This window comes from Mandrillus leucophaeus, unplaced genomic scaffold (genome assembly GCF_000951045.1).
Source record: "Mandrillus leucophaeus isolate KB7577 unplaced genomic scaffold, Mleu.le_1.0 Scaffold1319, whole genome shotgun sequence".
In the NCBI taxonomy this organism is placed as follows: Eukaryota; Metazoa; Chordata; class Mammalia; order Primates; family Cercopithecidae; genus Mandrillus; species Mandrillus leucophaeus.
In genome coordinates this window covers 352,725-380,208 of record NW_012101276.1, presented here as the reverse complement: position 1 = coordinate 380,208, position 27,484 = coordinate 352,725, and the positions used below count along the sequence as shown (strand labels likewise).

General features: G+C 37.8%; 1 protein-coding gene across 1 annotated transcript in view; it reads right to left on the bottom strand.

Moving 5' to 3' along the window:
• Positions 1–27,484, bottom strand: part of LOC105534221 (neogenin-like) — a gene marked incomplete at its 3' end in the record, with an annotated part of 236,871 nt that overhangs the window by 58,323 nt on the left and 151,064 nt on the right. Inside the window, exons 2-4 of the mRNA XM_011972905.1 lie at positions 9,893–10,210; positions 4,047–4,322; positions 287–440 (exon numbers count right to left, since the gene is read on the bottom strand). Of these exons, the coding sequence (XP_011828295.1) occupies positions 287–440; positions 4,047–4,322; positions 9,893–10,210 (748 nt within the window). The remainder of the gene's footprint in view (positions 1–286; positions 441–4,046; positions 4,323–9,892; positions 10,211–27,484) is intronic.

Below are 27,484 nucleotides of genomic sequence, written 5' to 3'. Positions count from 1 at the left end.
AAAAAAAAAAAAAAAAAGAAAATCCTGAAGCCTTAAGCTGAGTACACTGCGGCTTCAACAGGAACAAAGGGAATAATTAATTATCTCTTAATATTTTGAAATTATCTTTTTCTTTAAATATCCTAATCATATATATCACATAAACATATTTCAAGGATGATATATGAGCATTATGATGTGTTTAAATAAAGTTGATAATCTTTTTAAATTAGTCAGCAGTCCCAAATGGGATTAGACAAAGTCTTAAGCTAAGGCTGAAAAAGGCTTTTAGGCAGACAACACTTACCTCTCTGTGTCAAGTGCCTCCTCATTTTTCATCCATTTAATGGTTGGAGTAGGAAGTCCTGAAGCAACACATGGCAACACTACATCCTGACCAATGACTCTGACTAAGGGAGAAGGCTGTTTCAAAAACACCAAGTCTGATGTCACCTCAGTATCTAAAAGAAAAAAAAAAGCCAAAACAAAACAACAAATTAACAAAAGACAATAATTAAATAAAGGACAAAACAAGCCGGGCATGGTGGCTCACAGCTGTAATCCCATCACTTTGGGAGACTGAGGAGGGAGGACTGCTTGAGCCCAGGAGTTTGAGACTAGGGTAGGCAATATAGCAAGACCCCATCATTACCCCCACCCACACACACACACAGAAAAGACAGAGCAATTTACCGCTTTAATCTTGAGGAACGACTAGTTCTTATTCAGTCTGTGTGGCTTTATATGACAAAATATTTTAAGCAAAAATAATATAAAGATTTCCATTCAAATTAGCAAACACTTCTCAAACAAATTCTATGTGCAAAGCATTGTGCTAGCCTCTTTAGGGGTCTTAAGGACATATAACGTACCGCTCCTGCCTTCAGGGTATGTACTTGTCAATGAATTGAGGGATATTTGACATGAATCCCCTTCACGTTGAAAGATAAGATAAAAGCCATATGAGTGGTACAAACAGTGGAGACTGAGTAAGCTCAGGACCCTTGACATCTTCCTCCTTGGTATCCTTATCCATACTCACAGGGATAAGATGTTTCCTTTCTTTCCTGTATCTGTATTATTTCTGAAAAGCTTTCAGAGTTTCATCTCTTTAACTTGCTCACTTAGTCTGTCAATCCCTTGATTTTGTAATTGAGCAACCATCTAGCTACTACTATATTTGTATATTTCTTATTCAGACATTAGAATTAATGTGTGTTCACTTTATAGAGTTGTCCTCTTGTGGAAACATGGAAAGGCCACACTCTTGTGGGCAGAAGATAGAGTTCTCTCCTCAATAGGGTAATATTAACTTAACATTGAGTTTTGACAAAAAAGGTCTCAGGCCGAAGAGATGTGACTCTTGTGCTCACATGCTTTGGAAAAGATGTTCTACAGCCACGATAACAACCTCCAGGACTAGCCTTAAACTTGTCTAACCTATCAGTGACAGTCCTGTGGCCATGGTAACAAGGAAACATTGCCTAATCGATTACTGACAACTCACAAGGGTGAACGTGCCTTTGAAAGCCAAACAAGCTCAGGCTTTGAAAGTCAGCCAACTAATGGTACAGTCATTTGCTTTTAAGGTTGACGTTAACTTGCTCCCACCTCCGTAATCAACCACAAAATATGTTTCTATGACTGACATTAATCCACCTCCGTCTCTTAACCAGTACAACCCAAAACAATGTCTTCTGAAAAATTCTATAAGGAGATCAGGACTTAGCTTTGCTCAAGAAAACTATGTTTGACGAGCACAACTCTCCCTTACTTAAGTAAGCAAAACATTCCACGTTATGTTTTTGTTTCAGATGTTGAGTAGTGATCTCATCTTTTGACACTACAAACCTTGTTTTCTTGGATCCCATTTTGAGGATTTGCTTAAATGCTACCCTAGGTGTTGAGAAGTTCTTACCTCTGTCATGTAAAAGCAAGTGAGCAAGCAGGCTGAACGATATTGGTATATGGCAATAGTTCTTTTTTAAAATTCACCTTGAATTACTTAGGTATATTTTAATCAAATTTTGGTAAGAATCAATTAAACAAATTCATAGCAAATATTACTGGCTTCTATATGCCAGAAAGTGTTTTTGGCAGCAGACAAAATTCCCTGCTATGGTTGAGTTTACGTACTAACGAGGGAGAGAGACAAGTAAGATAGAATATGTCAGATGGTGATACGTTCTGAAGTAAAATGAAGGTAGAAGGAGAAAACACTGGGGGTGGAAATCAAAGATTGTTGTTTTAAACACAGTGTTCAAGAAAGGCTTCACTGATAAAGTGATATTGGAGCAGAGAGGTAAGAGAGTGACCCAGGCAGGTATCTGAGGAAAGAGGATTCCAGGTAGAGAAAATGACCAAAAGCATATCTGGAGTATCGCAGAAACATAAAGTGATCACAATCTTCGAGTGAGGGAGAGAAGAGTAGGAGATGTGACAGGTGAGAGAAAGCAAGAAAGTGGTATTAAGATTATAAATCTTTACAGGCCAGAACTTTAACTCTGAATGACACAGAAAACCATTAGGGAGTTTTGAGCAAAGGTGTGACAAGATCTAGTAATATACACCTTACACTGGCCACTGTGGCTCACACCTGTAAGCCCAGCACTTTGGGAGGCCAAGGTGGGAGAATCACTTGAGCCCAGGAGTTCAAGGCCAACTTGGGCAATACGGCAAAATCCCATCTCTACAAAAAATACAAAAAAATTAGCTGGATGTGGTGGTGTGAACTATTAGCCCCAGCTACTCGGGAGGCTGAGGTAGGAGGAACACTTGAGCCCAGGAGGTCAAGGCTGCAGTGAACCAGGATCACATCACTGCACTCTAGCCCGGGTTACAGGGCAAGACCCTGTCTCAAGACACACACACGCACACACGCGCACACACACACTTTAAAAGATACTGTCCTTGCTGAGAATATACTGAGACAGAATTGACGAGGGATAACGACAAAAAAAAAGAACCTGGATTTTTAAAAAGATCAGTTGAAGGGCTATTAGGAACACCCTCAAGAGTTGCAGCTCACAGTCCTGCTTTGCAAACCCATCCATAGGTTAAAAATGAGCCTATTTAACAGACATAGAACTCTTCCCAAATAATGTAGGGATGGTTCAATTATATTCAGAAACTCAAATTTGAGATGAGAAATATGGAGGGGGCACCTAGCAGTAAGAACAGAAGGTAAACAGTCATGAAACACCAAAAGGCTAGAGGGGCTACGATGAGCTACAAGTGGGAGGAAGTTATGAGTAAGCAGAAGTTATACAGTGAGAAAAGATATACAGAATTGATTATGAGGAATGCCAGAAGGGGCAGGAACTGAGAAGACACACAAAAAGAAAGACTCAAATAGGAGCTGAGTTTACACTAAAATGGGGAGTATAAAGATCCAAGGACTCTTGCCTGCCATTGCCTCTAGAGCCACCATGTTAACACTTACCACCCAACCCATCCCTTATATGAACTAGCCTGGATGGGTATCTGATTTGTATAAGTGAAAAGATCTAACAATAAAAGTATCCTATTGTTGGGGAGAAGGCTTGACAAAAGATACAGAGCTAAATTTTTAATAATGCATTCCCTAAAGAGTGGATCTTCTGGCACATTTTCTTCTTTTCACTCCTATAAGAAACTGAGACTCCTTATGCTGACAATAAAATGTCATACCACATATTAACATTGGTTTTTTTTTTTTGTTTTTTTTTTTTTTGAGATGGAGTCTTGCTCTATTACCCAGGTTGTAGTGCAGTGGCACAATCTCGGCTCACTGTACCCTCCACCTTCCGGGTTCAAGCAATTTTCCTGCGTCAGCCTCCAGAGTAGCTGGGGTTTCAGGCACCCGCCACCACGCCTGGCTAATTTTTGTATTTTTAGTAAAGACAGGGTTTTGCTATGTTGGCCAGGCTGGACCTCAGGTGATCCACCACTTCAACCTCCCAAAGTGCTGGGATTACAGGCATGAGCCACTGTGCCCGGCCAATATTCATTATTTTTAAAAATTCTAACAGAACAATGTTTACCCATTCATAAACATAAAACCATCAGTCCTGATAATGAGTTAATACCTGGAAGAACCTTCAATTCAACTTCATCACTATACTTTGGTGGCCCACCACTTTCCACTACGCAGCGATAAAGCCCGCCATCTCCTTCAGTTGCATTGCTGATAACCAGCATTCCACTTGGAAGTTTGATAACTCTATCATCCAGAAGAAGGGGGTGTCTGTTCTGTTCCCACCTCACAAACGGGACCAAATCTGCATTAACTTCACAATTCAGAATTGCGCTGTTCCCAGCATAAACTGAGGAAGGTTCTGGTTGGCTGGTAAATCTTGGAAGACCTGGACAATAAAGGAAAAGAAGAAAAAAAATTTAATTAAATATTACTTTAAAATTTTGTCTTGGGGGCCAGGAGCAAGTCAGCCCACATGGCTACAACATATGGCAGAACCAGGGTTGAGAAAAAGGTCCACAGAAATTAGCTAAATACAGGAATACTGGGAAAATAAGTAAATGCATTAAGGATAACTGGAATCAGATTCCTCACAGTTGGAGAAGCAAGGTACAAACATTGAAAAGGAGATGGGTAGAATAAGTCCTATGGTACTGGTCTAGAATGGAGGTATCAGTGTAAACGTCATGGTTTTATATAATTATAGAAATAAAAATATATATGGGTGCCTATGTATGTGTGAAATATTTATACATTTTGTCATTACATATTCATTGCTATACCTATATACATATATACACCTATATACTTCCTAGCCCTGTCCACAGAGAAGGTCCAGCATCGATATCACTTCAGTAGCAATGGTACATATGGTGTCTCTACCTTTTCTAAATAACATTCTTGGAGAAATGCCCAATTCTAAGAGTGCAGATGGAGAGAAAGTACAAGATGAACCTGAGACATCTTACAACATAAAGAAAGAAAAGTATCCAAAGAACAATGAAGACATATCAAAAGGGCATAGAAGTCAGACTGAAGGGAGCTTCCTCTGGTTAAATCTGGGATAACGGTATTAACATGCACTATAACCCACTGAATAAAACAAGAATCTGTGGGTTCATGCAAATGTAAACAAGTAAGTGGAAGAGAAGGAAAAGCTCTACCATACAGAAATGATGGAACTAGAAAAATCACCACTTGATAGTAATAACTGATTCAGGCATGAATCTCAATGGATACTAAAACTAGTAAACAAAAATGTGATGAGGAACAGTACATTTACAGAGTATCAAAGTATCTCTTCCCAAAATACTCATTACTAATTAACAAAAGTACAAAGCTTTACAATGGAGAAACACCGCACAGACCATCTTAGGTAGTAAAAGTTAACATCACCAGCAACAGAACAAAATAGCACATGCTTCTTGGCATGATGCACAGAGAACACAGCATTACTTCTGTGGTATTTCTCCCAAAACTGCGAAATCTGAATCTATTCATGGGAGAAATCGAACAAACCCAAAATGAGGCAAGGAAAAACCAAGTTATGTCAAAAGAGTTTAGAGACACAACTACTAAGTGAAATATGTCATCTTGGGCCAGAAAGAAGAGTATGTGTGGGAGGAGGACGGGGGGTACTCTGCTTTTGGTTTTTACTATAAAGAACATTATTGAGATAATCAGTGAAATCTAAATTAAACGGTAGTGTTGTATTACAGTTAATTTCCTAATTTTGATGGATATCTGTGGTTATCTAGGAGAATGTCCTTGTTTCAAAGAACTACACACGTGGGTATTTAGGTGGCAGTTACAGGAAAACCTGTCTGCAATTTACTCTTAATTGCTCAGAAAAAATATGTATTTGGATGTATGCATATTTGGGGGATAAGGCAGATATGATAAGATGTTACCAATCAGGTAATCTAGGTGAAGCTATATGAGATTTCTTGGTTCTATTCTTGTACCTACTCCCTAAGTTTGAAATGATCTCAAAATAAAATGTGAACCAAAAATGTCATCATAAATATAGATGCCACAGGATGCAGTAGCTAGGAGCATCAGTTTTCAAGTCACATATCTGAATCTGAATCCCCACACCACCACTTCATGGGTGTATGAGGCTTGCAAGTTATTTAACCACTCCCTAAGACTCAGTTTCTTCACAAGTAAAATGAGAATAACAGGCCTCACAGGATTGTTAAAAGAAAAAAAAGTACTTAAAATAAATAATTTATATATAGTATATTGCATAAACACTTAACTAGCTATTATAATTAATATCTAAAAAGTGAATGCTATGCTCAGAATGAAACAAAATGTTTCTTCAAGGAAGAACAAACAAATCATGAGACATGATTACAGGTTTTCTAGTTTTATGACGGTGAATTAGTCCAAACATAAATCACACAGGTTTTACAGCCCTGCAATAAGCTTTTTCTTTTTCCTTTTTTTTTTTTTTCATTTCAAGGGGATTTTTGCAGGAAAAAAAGTAAAGATAAAATTATCCAAAAAATCTGCTTTTTTTCCTTGAGCTCCCATGATTTGATCAAAAATCTACTTTTAAGAAACCAGAATATCAGAAGAAAGGAATTAACAAAGAGAAACACAGAAACTAATAAAGTTGGGGAAAGGAGGAAATCTTAATCAATAAAACCAAAATATGGTTCTATTTTAATTTATTTTTTTGTTGTTGTTGTTTGAGACAGAGTCTCACTCTGTCGCCCATGCTGGAGTACAGTGGCACAATCTTGGCTCGCTGCAACCTTTGCTTCCAGGGTTGAAACGATTCTCCTGCCTCAGCCTCCCAAGTAGCTGGGGTTACAGGCGTGCACTAGCATACTGGCTAATGTGTGTATTTTTAATAGAGATGGGGTTTCACCATGTTGGCCAGGCTGGTCTCAAACTCCTGACCTCAGGTGATTCGCCCATCTCGGCCTCCTATAGTGCTGGGATTACAGGCGTGAGCCACTGCGCCCAGCTCAGTTGTATTTTTAAGAGTCAAAAAATTCTTCCTCCTGAGGTCTCATGAAAATTAGTAATTTTTAAAATGTAAGCTCACAAAAACATATGGAGAATTGGCAGACAAGAGATTTCAAAAAATTTCTGAGTAGGGAAAGCAGATGGAGGACTAGTAACTGATATATCAAGGCAGGGAACGCTGCAGCTTCCTGCGCTCCCAAGAAGGAAGCTAGTTGTCCTGCTGCCTCTGGAGAACTACAGGACAAAAAGGAGAGTGGGAGTAAGACCTGGAGTTGACAAGAGGATATTAACAATATCTGTATATAGAGCACCCTATTACCCCACCTCTGGGCACAAAATACCCACAGCCAGCATACTGCTCAGGCAAAAAAACAGAAATTTTGGTTGTGGAGAAATGAGACAGCTCAGGAAAAAAGACCTCTCATACTTAATTCTATGAGGTACCTATTTACTGATCTTTTAAAAACTTCCCTTCTTGCTTGACTTGGCTACGATCAGTACTACTGCTTGCAACCAAAAAACTCTAAGAGTCTTTTAGAATGGCAATTTGGCAGAATTTTAAGTTTTATTGAGATATAATTTATATACCATAAAGTTCACTATCTAAAGTACATAATTTAATATTTTTTAGTATATAAATAAAGTTGGGTAATCATCACCATAATCTAGTTTCAGAACCTTTTCATCATTCCAGAAAGAAATCTTGTACTCACTTGCAGTCATTCCGCATAACCCCATACCTACCCCACAATGCCTAGGAGTGGAATTGCTGGGTCATATGGTAACACCATGGTTAACATTTTGAGGAACTGACAAACTAGTTCCTTTTAATTGCGCACACACACAAGTGTATCTTATGATCCAGGAATCCCAATTCCAGTAATCTATTTTATAGAAATAAAGATTTGCAGAAGGCAGTTCACTATAGTATTGCCTATAATATCCAACAATTTAATCCATTTAACTGTTCATCAACAAAGAAATCTTCAAATAAATCTAGACAATGTATACTATGCAACTATTTAAAAGAACTTTTATTTAATCACTTAGCTTGGATACTATTTACTCCTGATACCTAGGGCCAAGAGTGGGTTAAATAACTTTCCTACAGAACCCTGTATGCAGTCACCGCAGAATGTATCACCTTTTGTGGTGCTGCTTGCTTAGATACTGGGTCAAAAAATGCTTCCTGAAGGTATCAAAGCTAAGAGAAAGAATGGACAAACTTAGCAGAGGAGAAGAAAGTGAGGAAAAGGTGGAGGATAAAATTAACAGGCAGTGGGGATGCCATGAGCAAAGGGTGGAAGGCAGAGAATAAATGAAAGGAAAAAAACACTCAGTACTGCCAGTGCTTATAACTGTGGTGAGGGTGATGGTGGAGGTAGGGGACAGGAGTGGGGACAGAGGCAGGGTGAAATGTTAAGAAATAAGGTTGGAGAAGTGGAGGACAGCTCATAAAAGGAATCAACAGGCCTGTTATTTGAGAGTTTAGATGTTACCTTGATGGTGTTACTGGAGGATCACTGAAGGATGAGAAAGAGTACTCTAGCCAGGTTGGAGACTGGACTGGAGGAGGGGAAGAGTAAGGTAGCAGGCAGATGCTTACAAGGCTGTGCTGAGGGAACACTGGAAGTTGCCTCGGGAAGGAGAAAGTGGATTAAGTACAGAGAAATTAAGAAGCAGAATTCACTGGGGGGACAGCTGAGAGGAAGGAGCCCATGAATAAAGCCCAGATAAGAGACATTTAAGAACTTAAATTATAAACACTGACCTCATTATGACATTGTAAAGGCAGTCATTATACTAATTTATTTAAGAAAGATGTTGGAGAAAGCCTGGCAAATAGATTATTTAAGGGAGAGAGAAGAAAGAAAAGAAAAGAAAAGGGAAATGAAAAGAGAAAGAAAAGAAAAGGAAGAAAAATATAAAGAGAAAAGAAGGAAGAAAGGAAAGAAGGGAGGGTAGAAGGGAGTGAGGGAGAGAGAGAAGGAAAGAAAAGGGAAATTTTCTATCCTCAGTCTATGACTACGGAATAATTACAGAAACTTTTTGCCACACCCAAATTCAACTTTGAGTATTTGTCCCCAAAGAGAAAAAAAAAAAAAAAACAGCCATTGTGCTCTGAAAGTATGAGCAAATATACTCTGGAGTGAGCCTGAGATGGGAAACCATAATCCTGGAATAGGAATGAGATGGGAGACTACTATCTCTAAGGTCCTGTCTCACACGTGGGCATCTCACCAAGGTGAGAGTAAATACAGGACTTAACGATAACATTTTTGTATAACATGACCCTTCAGAAAAACTATTTCCTCTGGTACTCAAGTAAAGAAACACTATCTCAGGAATGCTAGTATCTACTATAAAACAGACATGACTTACTTAGAAACCACATCTTATTCTTCTAGATCCCTAATTTTTCTTACGTTTTCCACCATTCTTCAAATAAGGAAACTCTGAAAAGGAGGGAAAGTTCCTCTCTTTATAACTTTCTGCTCTCCACCTTAATATACACTGTCTAGATTTTAAAACAATTAATCCAATTGAATGTCATTTCCTTGGTTAAGGCATCAAGGAACCAGGATTCTGACTTTACTTCAAGTTTTACAAAACTATACTAAATGGTTATGCTGGGTAAGATAGAAGTTGGCCATCAAAGTGATTTAATTTTCCTATACCACTTCCTCTGCCACTTCCACGTTTAAAAGGAGAAAAGAACTGCTCAGTACTTCTGATAGCAATATTAAGCCATCGGACAAGTGGAAACACGCTACAGTTTATTCTCTATGGCACTGAGCAAACCCTATAGCAAGGTCCCATACACAGAGCATATGCACAGTTGATATCTGTTAAATGAGTACATTTGTTGCTACTAATTAAATGAAAACTCCAAGAGAATAGTGCTTTTATCAAGATGTATGTGTTACAAATATTTGAAAATGAAAAAAAAAAAAAAAAAAAAAATCACTTAAACCTTACCTGCTACTGTGAGCTTGGCTGTTCTACTGACAATAGTTCCAAGACTCTCAACAGTGGCCACACACTGATAATAACCTTCATCAGGTTTATTGTGTTTGGAATGCACCACGTTGCTGATAAATAAAGATCCATCTGGGAGAAGCTGGCGTCGATCATCTGATGCTAAGTTTAAAAAAGTTCCATCTTTTTTCCATTCAATTTTTGGAGAAGGCTCAGAATATGCTGAACAGTTTAATATAACAGAAGAGCCTCTAACTGAGAGTGTATCCACCGGCTCCACCAGAAAATAAAATGGAGTGAACGTTCGAATGCTGGCTCCTACAAAAATAAAGAAAAAGAACAAAGTTAGGCAAACCTTTCTTCTACTATTTCTGTCAGAAAATATATTACTAACGAGTCCAAAAATTATTAACTGTTGCTCTTTGGATATGACACATAAATATAGTAATCTCACTATAAATGTCTAATAAATAAGATTTACTTTCAAATAGGAAACCAAACTTTGACCAATTTAGAAGAACATTAGGGGGGGAAAAAAAAAACCTTCTACCTGAGATAAACAAGCCTTGTTAAACGACATGAGTATCTAATAAAAGTTTTATTTCAAACCCTAGAATTAGATTTATAAATACTTTAAGTTACTGCATTCAAAGTGAAATTCTCTATTGAACATAAAGGAGGCAGAAAATTAAAATGATTCTTCATTAAGAGGTATCTTTTTATGTTTATTAGTTATTTGTATTTCCTTCATAAATTTACTATACACACACATTGTCCATTTTTCTAGTGAATGTATTCATCTGACTGAATTAAAAAGCAATCTGCTATCATATTTTACAAATATTCTTTTTTCCATTGACTTTATAATATTTGTTATAAGAATAAATTTTAAGCTACACAAAACTAAAAGTTACACTTAGGTCTTTTTTATCCCAAGATTATAAAAAATTTCAGCCTTGCTTTGTTCCATTATTTTGTGATTTTCTACATTTAATCTTCATCTAGAATTCATTTTAGTGTAAAGAGCACGGGAGAAATTAGCTTAATTTTTCTAAGTCCCTGTCAGTTCTTTGAACATGGGAAGAACAAAATTTAAAGAAAAATATTTGCTATAAACCTTATATTCTCAGCCTGTTGGAAAGCTTTCCAACTTAAAGCTTTATCACTTTTCTTCAAGAAAACTTCTGACCAATTCCCTTGTAAATAACTCCAGTTGTCATCAGCTTTCTTCATGTGAAAAATCAGAGAAACCTAATCCAGCAAATGAAACTAAGACTGTTTTTCGAATATATCTACACCTCTTTATAATTTATTTACAGTATGAATTTAAGGATGACACAAATTATATATTATATAATGAACAAATAGCTCTAAAGAAATACAAAACACACTGGCAGAGGGAAGGAAATCACATTCAATTGTTTTAAAAGTTTTCCAACACTTCAATGATAAACAAATTCTAATTCTAATCAGACTAATTACCCTTTCCCAAACACTACAGGCAGGTATTAGAAAAGAGATGGCTGGGCGCAGTGGCTCACACCTATAATCCCAGCACTTTGGGAGGCCAAGGTGGGTAGATCATGAGGTCAGGAGTTCGAGAACAGCCTGGCCAACATGGTGAAACACCACCTCAACTAAAAATACAAAAATTAGCTGGGCATGGAGGCACGTGCCTGTAGTCCCAGTTAGTCGGGAGGCTGAGACAGGAGAATCACTTGAACGCAGGAGGTGGAGGTTGAGTGAGCCGAGATCACGCCACTGCACTGCAGCCTGGCAACAGCGAGATTCCGTCTCGGGAAAAAAAAAAAAAAAAAAAAAAAAAGAGTTTCAGGTCTCCATGCCCACTTAATGACTATAAAATTTATTTTATTTTTCAAGTCTTAAAATTCCTGAAAATAAGCTTAGAAATTTTTCAAAAGTAACCTGCAATTAGTTTCTTATTGCTACCAAAATGTTTATGTTGCATTAGTTTACTGGAATCATAGTAGAATAAACATATAAACAAAAAGGAAGTATAAAAAGATAGCTAAACTAAGAGAAATTACTTTTATATCTTTACTTAGTAACTATTAAATCTCTATTATACCCCCCAAACTTAACTCAGAAACTTAAAAGATAAATGTGTTAGATTGGTGGTTAAAATACGCAAATTAAAAATCTGAAATATTGTATTACTGATAATAAAATACATTTTATTTCAAAATTACAACACAATTTTTGCCATTTGAAAAAATACCCCCCAAATTACAATTTAAATGTTTTGCAGTTTAACACTGCCTTTTTTTCTTTTTCATTTTTAAAATTGAGCCAGGTTGAACACAAAAAAAGTATATGCGTTTGAAAAATTAAGAGCGAATTACACTCATAGGAAAGCTTATAAATGCCTTTCAAAATCAAGGCACTTCAAAATGTTTACAAAAAATATTCACTCTAAATTATTGAGAACACAGTGTTACTTAAATATTTCTGTATATCATTCTGTATTTTGTTCCCTCAGTAGGAGGGCAGTGACCTAAGATATCCTCTCTTCACTTAAAAACCCTCAAAGGCTTGCTGCTGCCTTTTGCAAAGAAAACTGAAGAAACTCCTTTAGTCGACCGCCCCGTCAGTCACCACCTGATCCAGCTTCTGCCTATCTCCAGCCCCACTGCACTGTTCTCTCAGTCAGCTCCCCACAGCTCCTGCCTCTTCACACAAGCTATTCCCACCACCACTCCTTTTCAGTCCGTTCCCAGTCTTCCCTCAAGCTCAGCTTAAATACCATTTGCTCAGAAATGCTGTCTGTCCCAGGTGCCCAGGCAATGTTAGTTTTGCCTGTTCTAAGCAAGCATGGTGTATGCGCTACCTACAGAGCACTCCAAAGGTTCTTAATCTTTGAATATTTGTAATAACTTGTTAAAGTAGAGAGGTCCCCAAACTCGCTTGGCTCCTGGTACCCTTATTTTCTCTGTAATTTCTTTTAAGAATTCCATAGGTCAAAAGAAACAGCTAACCATTCTATCTTTTTTTAACAGGTTCAAACAAATGAGTATCTATGTCCCAACAAATTAGCACCTTTTTGAAAAAATAATACATGCAAACTGAAATATATATATGTATTTATATATACACATATATATTTTTATATATATTTCATTTTAAAATAACCACAATTAGTTACTATGGGATGTTTGCACCTATAGGGCCCCGCACAACTTCTAAAACTTAGATGCTGTGCAACTAAATACTGCCACCCACATTTCCTGTCCCACACTGATTTTTGCATAGTACTTGCTTTTTAAAACAGTAACCACCAGAAGTTCAACTTCGCAAAGATATCACAGCTACAAAATGAAGATGGCACAATCAGATGTTGAAACTGTGAACTACCTTGAGCTAGAAGTTCACATGGTGTCCAACAGATGTGGCCATGTTTCCCTACAAGTTTGAAATGACCCTGGGAGTTCTCTGAAGTGCCTTTGGGTATCTCAGGGTATAGTTCAGGAACTGCAGGCTTATGATCTATCTTTCTACAGTTTTCATTTGTTATATTCCCAGTACCCACCTAGCATGGTGGACCAATCTTTAGATTATACAACCAGATAACTTCTAAAAACTTCCAATGGTTAAAGTATTAATGAGAGACTGCAGGTTCCATTCCAATCATGGCCACTTATTATCATTCCCTTCTATGCTAAGACTTAATAACAAAATAGTTTTTGTAAATTCTGATGAGTGTTTACAAAACTATATGGAAGAGCAAAAAAAGCCAATAAGAGCCAAAGTAATTCTGCAAAACAAAGTAAAGGGACTCCACTCGTTAGTTACCAGTATGTATAAAGCTACAGTAATTAAACCACTGTGGCTCTGGAGCAGGGGATAAAGACACATAACAGGCTATAAAGCCCCCAAACAGAGCTATATATATTTGGAAACTTAGTATTTAGTAGAGATGACATTTTAAATCGATTGAGGAAAAGGATGAACTAACTACTCAATAAATGTTACTAGGACAACTGATTATCCATATGGGAAAAAAATGAGATGCCTACTCACACCCTGTAATAATAGTAAAAGCACTTACGTACCAGATAATGTTCTAAGTATTTTCTACATATTAACCACTCATATAAGCTTGTCTTACGAAACAGGTACAAGAATCAGCCCCATTTTAGAGAGGAAAACAAAAAACACAAAAATGTTAAGGACCTTGTAAAAGGTCACACAGGTAGTAAATCACAGAACCATGGTCTGTGACCTTATACTACATTATTGTTAGCTATTTGTTCATTATCTGTGATCTGATATTACATTATACTACAATGCCACTCAATACAGACGTAAAAATGTATTCAAGGCCTATAAAAATGCAAGTGATAAAAAACTTAGAAGAAATTTTAGGAAAATACAAGGATAATCCTGGAGTTAGGCAACCTTTTAAATCAAACTAGGAAACTCAAAGCTAGAAGAGGCATGTTTTACTTTACTGCATTAAAAAAACAAACAAACAAACAAACAAAAAAACCCAAAAAACTCTTTATGGTAAAATACCGTAACAAAGCAAAAGACAAACAATGGATTGGGGGGAAAACTGTGCCACATATAACAAACAAAGAATTGAAAAGGTTAAACTGCTCAATATAAAAATGGGTGAAGCTGTGTTCCAGTAAAACTTTATTTATACAAATAGGTGGCTGGATGGATTTGATCCATTTATTGCAGTTTGCTGACCCTTGCCTTAGAATATTATCCAGCAAAAAAATGAGCGGGCTACATTTCTGTGATGTAGAATGAGTTCTGTGAAAAATGAATAATGCAGATGAGTGTAAATTATATAATTTCATATGTATATGATTATATGGGCATTGAGAAAGGCAGGAAAAATGTACACCAGGTTGTTACTACTGGTTACTGGGAGGGGAAAGATAGGAGAAAGGGAGTGGAAGATAGATAAAATAGTTCCATGATAAAAATCATCTTGTATGTATAACCCATTTACAAATACTACACTGGCTGGGCGCTGTGGCTCACCCCTGTAATCTCAGCACTTTGGGGGGCCAAGGCGGGTGGACTGCTTGAGCCCAGGAGTTCAAGATCAGCCTGGGCATCTCCACCAAAAAACAAAAAAAAACAAAACAAAAATTAGCCAGGAGTGGTGACTTTTACCAGTAGTCCCAGCTACTCAGGAGGCTGAGGTAGGACAATCACTGGAACACGGGAGGCAGAGGACACAGGGGGCCAAGATTACAGCACTACACTCCAGTCTGGGTGACTGAGGGAGACCTAGTCTGGGTGACTGAGAGAAATCTTGTCTCAAAATAAATAAATAAATAAATACACACACACACACACACACACACACACACACACACACACACACACACACACACACACACACACACACACACATATATATATTATACCTTCATATGTGGCAGGTGTGATGTATGTTCACACTTGTGTAAATACCTAAAGAAAAACATTTTTTTAAATGGTCGCCAAAATACGGATTATCTCAAGGATTTCAGTTGATTTTTAGTTTTTTCTTTCACCTTTGGTATTGTCTAAATATTTTACATAAAAATAGTATTACTTAAGCAGAAATATAGCTATCTTCATTCATAAACTCATACACACATACAGTCTGCACAGGAGAGGAACATTATGAAAAGTCTGGGATACATCTGTATGCTGAGATTAAAAGAGTGTCAAGATACATAAAAAATTTACGTTCAAAATATGTAGAGTATGACTCTTCTGATACTAAAATATGTACACATGTACAGACGCTTGTATGCCCATATTTAAATGCAAATACAAAGGGAAAAGAATAGAATAACAAACACTGAACAGTTAACATTGTTTTCCCCCTGGGGAGAGTAGTGGGTTTGAGCTGCCAACGGAGAGCGTACCGGGAGAACACTTTTTACTCCACGTATTTCTATATTGCTACATATATATATATATATATATATATATATGAACAATTGCATACACATTCTTCTTTTTTTTCAACAACAAAAATTTTGTCGGTGGTAGTGATGAACAACCCTTTGCTGGGAACAGGAGATTATTTTCCAAAAGATCTATCACCATTTTCTTTACCCACTTTTTGTTACAATAAAAGGGTTATCAAACACTCACTCCTTAGCTGACTTTGTATAAAAACTGTCCTATACTTCTCCCCAGGGACCTGACTCCCAGCCACTTATATTTGCTTAATTTTGGTTTAGTATGGCCAGAGTCACTGGATTCCATGTTGAAATAGGATTAATGATCCTATCTAATATCTTCTACATTTCCAAGTCTCTTCAAATTTCTCACTTCTTAATGGAATAGCTCTCACTTCTTGATAGACTATTCCTCACATTCTGATAGAATACTTCACACTTCTTGATAGAATTCCATCTTATGGAAAGAAAATATCCACAGGGAACTTCCTTCCGTTGTAATTCCCACCAATATCAACAAATCATATCATGCGGTGCATGTCTTAATTGTATGACCAGTAATAATTCTAAACTTTATTGTACCCAGAGTAAAACACTAACATATGGTATTTGAATATTTGCAGAAATAAAATGAAATCTATCTGTCTTATTGCCAAAAAAGGTTCAACGTTTACTAGTAGCAGAAATGCAGGGCAGAAGGATAAGCAGCATTTTTATATACCTACAAATGTCAGCATTCTGTATAATGCTCATCGTAAGAAAAGTATCACTTTATTATAAGAAGCTAAGAGACTACTGTCAAAGGACTTTCTTTTTTTTTTTTTTTTACTACTTGTTAATGTTTCTTTCAACCATCCCATCCCTTCTCGTCAGACTCCAAATCCTACATTTCATCCATCCTGATCCTTTAGGGTCCACTATCACTATGCATTTCAGACTATCTTGCTTCAAGTTCTCAACTACCTTAGAAAATTAGAAAATTAAAATAATTTAACATTCAACGATCTCAACAACATTCATGTTACCAACTAATAACAGGCAACATTTAAGAGTTAAACATTTTCTACACTGTTTTGCTACGTAACAGTTACTGTTCCTGGTTCCAGAGCTCAAGCTCTCTCTGCCCTGCACAGCTAATTTCTCCAAAGACTAATCTACCTCAGACACATCACCTTCCCTATATTTCAACTTTACAGAACCCACTCCTAGGGAAAACATGTAATTAATTGCTAAAATTATACAGATCATTTTAACTGTCTGATAAACATATATGCTTTTAAAACTTCATGGCATACAAGTGTACCATAAAAACAGTGAATGTCAATGTCTAATCAAAGCTAGATCTGAAATTCTTGTTCAGGAACATAATGTTCTATAGTGAAATTCTAGAGAGATTCAATTTCTATACAGTAACGTACTTTGATACATTTTCTAATTTATAGCAACTACTTTCCCAATCACTCCCCCAAATTAAAAAACAATCTAAATTCCTTTATTCCACAAACATTTACAATAAGAGTGCTTTCCTTTTCTTCAATTTTCAGCCTTGTTCTTCTCCCCCATCTCCCTCCCTGCAAAAAGACACTTTAAAAAACCATGGGACGGTAAAGTCAGGCAGACATGTTTTTGAATCCTAGCCCTTCTGTGCTAGTTGCTTAATTTCACTCTGTATCTAAAATTTCCTCCCCCATTAAACAGGAAAAATTATGCCTCCTTTCAAGGAAATTTCTGTGAAGATGAGAGAGAATCTGTGTAAAATACTTCACTGCTTGGCAGGTAACAGGTCCTCAGTAAATAGTAACTATTCACAGTTCAAAAACCTACAATATCTCCCCCAAAATCGCTAACAATCTAGGACCTCAGTTTTCACAATCACATTTTAGAAACTGTTACGTATAAAACAATATGGACTGTATTTTGACTCATATTTTAACAACTATTATGTGTAAAATAATATTAAGTGATCTTAAAACCAAATTTGATCATCTTTCTTCCCTAATCTTTCAAGAACTCCCCAAAACAGCTAAAATAAAATCCAAGTTCATTACGATGGCCTACCTACAGGATCTGGTTCCTGCCGCTTTCCAACCTAATCTCGTACCACACTTCGTCTCACTTCTCTCAATGGGCTGTGAATAAGCCACATTATTCAGTCTCTCGAACAAGCCATGTCCTTTCCCACACTGGGGCCTCCCTATGTGCTATCCTCTCTGCCTGAACACTTGCTCTGCACTCACTCTCTGTCACACGGCTAGCTTCTTCCTTCATGTTTTAACCAAACTGTCCCTTCTACAGAGGCCTTCTCTAACAACTACTTCTGAAGAGATGCTAGTCCTCTATCCTTCTTCCCTATGTGTAATCGTCACAGCAATTTTACCTGTTTGCTTTTTCCTTTTTTCTAAGGTCTATCTTCCCATGAGCAGGCTGGACTATCAGAGAGTATTAAAATGACCCCTGACTTGCCATGGCTATTTGCACCTTGGTTTTTGTTTGTTGTTTTGTTTTATTCTTTTTCAGGATCCTATAGGTAGGAAAGGTGCCTGGGCCAAGATGGAATCAAGTATTAGCGATTCTTAATGACTGAGGACAACATCAAATCTCCATTGCTTTTTCTAAGATCAGCCTTAGTCTCCAAAATTTGATCTCGAGATGACTTGAAGTCTGTCCTTTGTAAAAATGTTTTATGTAACCTTCTTAAAGTACCATAAATAACTAAAGTCAACATTCTATATAATTTCTTCATGATGTGCAAGAAGACAAGGGGCAATGTGATAACCTGCAGACAGTACCATTAACGTTCTAACCAGTCACCTGGAAATTCTCCAAAACAATTCTCAGGAAAAGTCCATTAATAATAAACAATCTTAGCAATATTTAGCTCATATTTAGCTATACTTTAGCTCAAAACTTGGGGGAAAATCTGAATTGGTCATTTTTCATTATGCTAGATGAGAAAAATATAAGAATTTTCACATTAATTACAGAACGTTCATGAAAGCTTTTGGGGTTCGGTGTTGTTGTCTTTTTGGTATAGACAGGGCCTCACTATGTTGCCCAGGTTGGTCTCAAACTCCTGGCTTCAAGTCATCCTCCCACCTTAGCCTCCCAAAGTGCTGGGAATACAAGCATGAGCCACTGTACTCAGCCTGGAAATATCTTATAAGCCACTTTTTAATACTGGTGGCCAGAAGATTCTCCTGAGAGTAAGACCTAATACAGATGCGCATTCACCTAATACTGTTGCAAAGTCTTTTAAATTTCTGAAACAAGTATTTTTTCAGTTCCACGTTTGTTATACTGATGAAAATATGGCTGCAATGATAATACAACGTAAAAATTAACACAGAGGCACAATTCAATCCCCTGAATCATGGCATTGTTTTACACTGTAATATTCAATTACCATCATTTCATTTTAGCAACATCGTCTTTAGGAATGTTGATTCAGTGAATGCTTACAAAGGCTTCAACTAACTGATACTTCTTTGCTTAACGATGTTTTATTTTTCTACAATGAGCAATGATACTTACTAGTAGTATTCTAGGTACCAAATGTTATATCACAGTAAACTGTCAAGTTATTTTTAAACAGGACATCTCCTCTGCAAAACTTCATCAAATACTCCCTTCTCTATCTTCTGCAGTTATTATGACCTAATATAAGACTGGATAATCAACAAATCTGGAAGCATCCTAAATAACTCTGAACTAGATACAACTACACTTCATCAATCTTCAAGATCACCTTAATTTTGAATGTGAATCTGTTTTACCTTACTGCTACAATTACATAGGTTCCTGCGGGACAGAGGTATTTATTTTACAAAGAAAAAGCAACCCAATATATTGTAGCTCTCAATCTTTTGTGAGCTTAAAAAATCATAATTATAAATCTCTCATTAACTCATTGCCATTTGCAGAGGTGCTGGGTTTTCCCATTCATTTCCATAAATTATGTTAACAAGGGGAGAGAATGCTTGAAATTAAAACTCTCCTAAAAAATCTAGTTCATCTTATTGGTTTAGAAAGTCACTACAGAAGAGTTTATAAAGCAAGGGACTGAGGGTAAAACCAGCAAGATATAAAACAGAAGTCAAGGGATTCAATATCTAGTCCTAGCTTCCCTAACACAATATAAGGACACTTCAAAGACAGAATGGGAACTATTGGACGAAGTCTAAAGGCATAATGATAGGAGTTAACATTTACTAAGCATTTACTATGTGCCAGAGACAGATTCAGTGCTTTTCCTATATTATTTCAATTCCGCATCCCTAGTAGTAATAACTATTATTATCTCCATTTTACAATGAGAACACTACGCCACAAAGAGAATAAAGAATTTGCCCAAAGTCATGATGCTAGCTGGTGAAGAAGGCAAGATCTGAACCAAGTTAGTCTGGTTCCTCTGTGCCCAAGATTGTAACCACCAGATATGCACTATCCAATAGGGATAGTGATGTGTGACATGTGGTTATTGATAACTTAACATAGCTCATCTAAATTAAGATTTTAAGTAGTATAAAATACACACCAGATTTAGACGACTTAGTGCACACACACAGAAGGTAGAATATTCATACTAACTACATGTTAAAATATTTTGGATATATTCATGTAAATAAAATATATTATTAAAATTAGTTCCATCTGTTTCTTTTTACTTTTCTAATGTGGTATCTAGATTTCAAATCATGTATTTGGCTTGTACTATATTTCCATTGTACAGCACTGCACTGGCCTATGTTACCCTTCATTAACGTGTTTTAAAATAATCAAGTTCTCTAAAAAAAAAAAAAAAGTATTATTTCTGGAAAGGGTAAAAGATTAACATGAATCATGACAATAATTGTGAGGAATCAAAGCAAAGCTCTTTCCCAGCTGTCTAATATAACTGTTTTGACATCTAAAGAGTAAAAATGAAAGGATTTTTAAGTGACTACCAGTACCCTTTCTTTAATGCCTAATCACAAATGTCTATTTAGAAAGGAAACTTTTTAGAAACTTTTCATTAAAAGCTCAGTAATAACTGATTCATTACTGATGAATGCTCAAACCACTGGATAAAAGAAGTCATACAATTTGACTGTCATCCACAAATCAATTACGAAGGGGGAAATGTACCTCCACAATGGACAGATTTGGTAGACACCATCTCAACTAAGTGATCAAATTCACTATTAACAGTAGTGGGACAACCCGGCTTCATAAACATCCTGATGAGATGCAATAAGCAGCATGTAGTATTCTTGCCAAAGGTGTCTAACCTAAATCTATGCATGAAAGAATAATTATGCAAATCCAAAATGTGAAACATTCTACAAGACAACTACCCTGGACTCTTCAAGTAAACAAAAGTGAATGTCATAAAAAACAAAGGCAATAAGAAGACTGTCCTACATGAACTAATGAGGCTAATGAGAAACAAGCAAATGCAATGAGTGAAACTTTATTGGATCCTGGGCAACAAAAAACATTTGGAGAATATCCAGATGATTTTAAATGTTAAGTATATTAGATAGCATTACTGAGTTAATTTTAATTTTCTTAGATGTGATTAATGATATTGTTATTTAGGAAAATGTCCTTATACTTTTACAATATTAAGACATCGAGAGAAAACATTGCATTGGGTTGTTGTCTAAGCAATTATAATATACCAGAAACTACGCAACACACAGCAGGTGCTCTTAGGCATATAGACTCAAGAAACTCAATGCCTTGCCCAGAAGACTAATCATTTGCAGAAAAGTAATTCCTCTGGCCCTATTGAAACAGTGGACATTTGTTTGGTTCTTTATCTTTTCTGTTTATCCTTTAAGCAACCCCATATCATCCTAACAAATTCCCTTTGTACTTAAGTTAGTTAATGTTTCTGATGCTTATAATAAAAACACTTCACTGATACTCTGGGTAGATGGGATTTTTCAAGAAATGTAATACAATATTTTCATATAATTAGAGTTCAAAATTAATAAAGAGACCACATTTTTCGAGGGTTGCTCTAAATATTCTGCCTATGATACGGTTTGGTCTGTGTCCCTGCCCAAATCTCATGCTGAATTATAATCTCCAGTGTTGGAGGTGAGGCCTGGTGGCAGGTGACTGGATCATGGGGGCGCATTTCCCCTTGCTGTTCTGGTGATACTGAGTGAGCTCTCATGAAACCTGGTTGTTTAAAAGTGTGTGGCACCTTCCCCTCCACACTCTCTCCTGCTCTTCCATGTGAAGATGTGCCCTGCTCCCCCTTCACCTTCCACCATTATTGTAAGTTTTGTGAGGTCTCCCCAGCCACGCTTCCTGTACAGCCTGCAGAACTGACAATCAATTACACCTCTTTTCTTCATAAATTACCCAGTCTCAGGTAGTTCCTTACAGCAGTATGAGAATAGACTATTTCATCTGTTGACTATCAAATCAATATTTCAGCTATTTGATGAGAAACTTTTTCTAATTTTAGGATCTAGGGCTTGAACTTTATATACAATGAATAAAACATATCATTTCTTAATAAAAACAACTACACCATACAATACCTATTATTTTACTTTTCTATTTTCAAAGTTAACCATGACTTCTCACTGCTATTTCTAAAGTATACCTCCACTAGTCCTTGATTACCACAGTTCTGTTCAGGGAAACAAGAAAACAAAAAAACTAAGAATTACATTTGAAGGGTTTGAACAATAACCTAATTACCATAGAACACTAGGTCCAGAAAGGTATATTACATTTTTAGATAGCTGAGTTTCAAGAACTTAAGTCAGTAATGTCAGTAATAGCCAAGATTTCTGCACTTGAAGGGCTCTTTAAAATAATAATTTGGCCCAGTCACAGTGGCTCACACCTGTAATCCCAGTACTTTGGGAAGCCAAGGAAAGATGATTACTTGAGCCTAGGAGGAGTTTGAGACCAGCCTGAGCAAAACAGTGAGACCTCCATCTCTACAAAAAATACATTAAAAAAAATTAGCCTGGCACAGGGCATGTGCCTGTAGTCCCAGCTACTTGGGAGGCTGTGGCGGGAGGATTGCTTGAGTTCAGGAGATCAAGGACATAGTGAGCCATGATCATGCCACTGCGTTCCAGGCTGGACTACAGAGTGAGACCCTATCTCAAAACAATAATAATAATTTATACATTCTTTCAAAAATATTACTAAGGATCTACTATGTATAAGAATAAAATTATTTTTCTTTTGTTGCTTTTGTTTCTTGCACCCTAACCCACCTCCATCCCCACAATACACTATTAGCTCAATGAGAGCAGGAACCCTGCCTGGTATAGAGTGGGTGCCACATGCTAAGCACCTAGGTTAAGGGAACAAGATACTTACTATCTGCCCTTAGAGTGCTTATAGTGGAGGACATACACAATGAAATAATCATAGCCACAAATACAACCACAGAACAGTGTGATAGGAGCCATGACAGGATATGTACAAAGTACATATGTACATGAAGGGAATCTAACCGGCCTAGACAGTCAAGGAGGACATTCCTGCAAAATGACATGAAACCTCAGGAGCCAGCCAGTGAAGAGCAGAAGACACTCTGTCAAAGGAACAGTGGGTGCAAAGGCCTGGAAACAAGCTGGCAGTGGAAGTGGCAAAGTACTCAAAGAAATTCACAACTGGGAAGGCAGCAACCAGATAGCGATGATTTCATACACGAAGCCAGTAAGTTTGGAAGTTAAGGAGAGTTGGCAAGGGTCTTGAAGGGCTTTAAGATGGTAGGTAAAGATCACATTTACTTACTATTAAAAGGATCATCCTTACTGCAAAATGGAGATTAGTTTAAAGACAACAAGACTGGAGATAGGGAAGCCACTGTGGTAATCTCAGTTGAAACCTGCTGAAGTCCTGTTTAGGAGAGCAGAAATAGTGACAAAAAAAAAAGGCAGACATGATGAATTTTTACAGTGGAATTAATACATCTTAAGACTGAATAAATGTGAAAGTAAGGTGAGTAAAGGAGGAGAAAGGATGATGGAGTAGTTGAAGATGAATGAGAAGTTTCTAGCTTGGATGATGGCTAAATGGTGGTGCCAGTCACTGAGGAGGAGGACATGATGAAGGAGATCATGTGTCCACGGTAACATGGAGAGTTTAAGGTGCTTATGTGGAGGACATATAATCCTGGAACTCAGGAGAGGTTCAGAATGAAGAATACATGCTGAAACTGGAGTTACAGGAAAAGATGAGACAGGCAGAGAAATGTAAAATCTGAAGAAAGCTGGGGACCAAATTCTGTAGAACGCCAACATTTAAGAGACAGGCAGAGAAAGAAAAGACTGAAAAGGCCACAGAGGTCAGAGGACAAGAGAACAGTACATCTGAAAAGCCAAAGGAATATATCAGAAAGGAAAATGAACTGCTGAGAGTAAAACGCAGCCATTCATTAGATAGAGAGACACCCATTCATTAGATATACATTGAGAAAGTCACTGATGATCCAGGCAAGAACAGCTCTAATGCAGTACTATAAACAGATGACAGACTACAACACACTAAGGAACAAGATGAAAAGTGAAGAAGGAAAATGTAGACAGTGTTTCTCAAATTATAGTGTACATTCTAATTACCTTGTTAAACCTTATTAAAAATTCAGATTCTTTTTTTTTTTTGAGACAGAATCTCGCTCTATAGCCCAGGCTGGAGTGCAGTGGTGCAATCTCGGCTCACTGCAACCTCCACCTCCCAGGTTCAAGCATTCTTCTGCCTCAGCCTCCCGAGTAGCTATGACTATAGGCATGTGCCACCACGCCTTTCACCATATGGGTCAGGCTGGTCTTGAACTCCTGACCTCGTGATCCGCCTGCCTCAGCCTCTAAAGTGCTGGGATTACAGGCATTAACCACCACGCCTCGCCTAAAATTCAGATTCTGATTCAGTAGTTCTAGGATGGGGCCTGAGATGTTACATTTCTAATGAGTTACTAGATGACAAAGATGCTATCAGTCCACCAACAATATTTTTGAGTAGCAAGGATACAGATAATTTTCAAAAAGTTTGGCTGTAAAAGGTAGAGGAGAGATAGGTTGGTAAATAAAGATGACATGAGCTTGGTTTTCTTTTATATTCTTTGTAATAAAGGAGAGACTCCAGCATGTTGAAAAGTTGATGGAAAGAACCAGTAGAAAGACTGAAATAGATATGGGCAATTACAGGGTAAGATGATGCAGGCTTCTGATCACACTGCAGTATCAAGGATGGGACTTACCCTCCTTGCCCTGGACAACTAAAAACTGGACAAAATTGATGAGACAATACTTTTCAGACACTGGACAACAGATTTAGCACAGGACTATGACCCTTGAGAGAGAGGTAAACAAAGTAAGTCCTAAAATGACACCATCTTACAGCCTGTAGACCATTTCCAGGCCTCAGCACACGGTGGAGGAAACCAAAGAGAGCTTTGCAGTCTCACAGAGTTGAAGAGGCAAAGATCATGACTGGGGAGGCCAAGGTGGCTGCAATTTGCAGATCAGGGTACAAACAGAAAAGAGCTGCAGAGAGAGAGAGAGGGAGAGAGAGAGAGAGAGCGCTCCAGAATTTGGCAGAAGAATTCCCTTGACTACTAAGGTGCACATAACAGGAATGAAATTGTACAAAGTATGTTTCCTAACCACAATGGAATTAAACTGCAAATCAATAACAGAAACCTGGAAAATCCTAAGATATTTGGAAATTAAGCAACACACTTATAAAGTAACCCACAGATCAAAGAAGAAATCATATGAGAAATTACAAAATATTTTGAATTTAATGAAAATGAAAATACAGCATGTCTAATGTGGACAATGCAAATAAAGTAATGCTTAGAGGGAAATTTAAAGCATTAAAATGCTTACATGAGAAAAGATGTGTAGAAGGATTAATTTTGGATTGAAGGAAAGCTGCCTCTCTCACTGAAACAAGAAAGAAGATTGAACATATGAGTAGGCCTGGTAGTAGTTACACGAATCATTAACGGCTTGAATAGCCTCTAAAATATGAGATGAGTTCATCTGCTGATGATGAGAGAAGGTTGGTGGTGTTGGAAAGGACCAGAATTTGCAGGTAGTGGAAAACATCTGAAATAGCTGTGGCAAGCATGGAAGAGAGCACTAAAGAGGGAAAACAGGATTACTGGGCTACACTGAGAGCCCAGTTGACGTTGGTAACTGTATTTAAAGAAGTTCAAATATGAGAATGTGATTTTATAAAATAGAAAAGGAAGGAAAGTAGACATTTGAAATTAAATTTTTCTAGGCAGATGAGTTGAAAGTGACAATAAAGAGGGTTCAAGATATCAAAGTGGGCAGGGGGGCACCCAAGATGGCCGAACAGGAACAGCTCCAGCCTCCAGCTCCCAAGCGTGAGCGACACAGAAGATGGGAGATTTCTGCATTTTCAACTGAGGTACCGGGTTCATCTCACTGGCCCGTGTCAGACAGTCGGTGCTGGTCAGTGTGTGCAGCCCAATCAGTGAGAGCTGAAGCAGGGCGAGGCATCGCCTCACCTGGGAAGAGCAAGGGGGAAGAGAATTCCTTTTCCTAGTCAAGGGAAACTAAGACACATAACACCTGGGAAATGGGGTAATTCCCACCCTAATACTGCACTCTGCCAAGGGTCTTAGCAAATGGCACACTGGGAGATTATATCCCATGCCTGGCCCGGAGGGTCCCATGCCCACAGAGTCTCCCTCATTGCTACCACAGCAGTCTGAGATCTAACTGCAAGGCAGCAGCGAGGCTGGGGGAGGGGCGCCCGCTATTGCTGAGGCTTAAGTAGGTAAACAAAGCCACCAGGAAGCTCGAACTTGGTGGAGCCCACCACAGCTCAAGGAGGCCTGTCTGCCTCTGTAGGCTCCACCTCTGGGGACAGGGCATAGCTAAACAAAAAGCAGCAGAAACCTCTGCAGATGTAAATCTCCCTGTCTGACAGCTTTGAAGAGAGCAGTGGTTCTCCCAGCACAGAGCTTGAGATCTGAGAACGGACAGACTGTCTGCTCAAGTGGGTCCCTGACCCCTGAGTAGCCTAACTGGGAGACATCCCCCACTAGGTGCAGACCGACACCTCACATGGCTGGGTATACCTCTGAGACGAAGCTTCCAGAGCAAGAATCAGACAGCAACACTTGCTGTTCAGCAATATTCTATCTTCTGCAGCCTCCGCTGCTGATACCCAGGCAAACGGGGTCTGGAGTGGACCTCAAGCAAACTCCAACAGATCTGCAGTTGACGGTCCTGACTGTTAGAAGGAAAACTAACAAACAGAAAGGACACTCACACCAAAACCCCATCAGTAAGTCACCATCATCAAAGACCAAAGGCAGATAAAATCACAGAGATGGGGAAAAAGCAGTGGAGAAAAGCTGGAAATTCAAAAAATCAGAGCGCATCTCCCCCTCCAAAGGAATGCAGCTCATCACCAGCAACAGAACAAAGCTGGATGGAGAATGACTTAGACGAGTTGAGAGAAGAAGGCTGCAGTCCATCAAACTTTTCAGAGCTAAAGGAGGAACTATGTACACAGTGCAAAGAAACTAAACACCTTGAAAAAAGAATGGAAGAATGGATAACTAGAATAACCAATGCAGAGAAGTCCATAAACGAACTGACAGAGATGAAAACCATGACACGAGAACTACGTGACAAATGCACAAGCTTCAGTAACC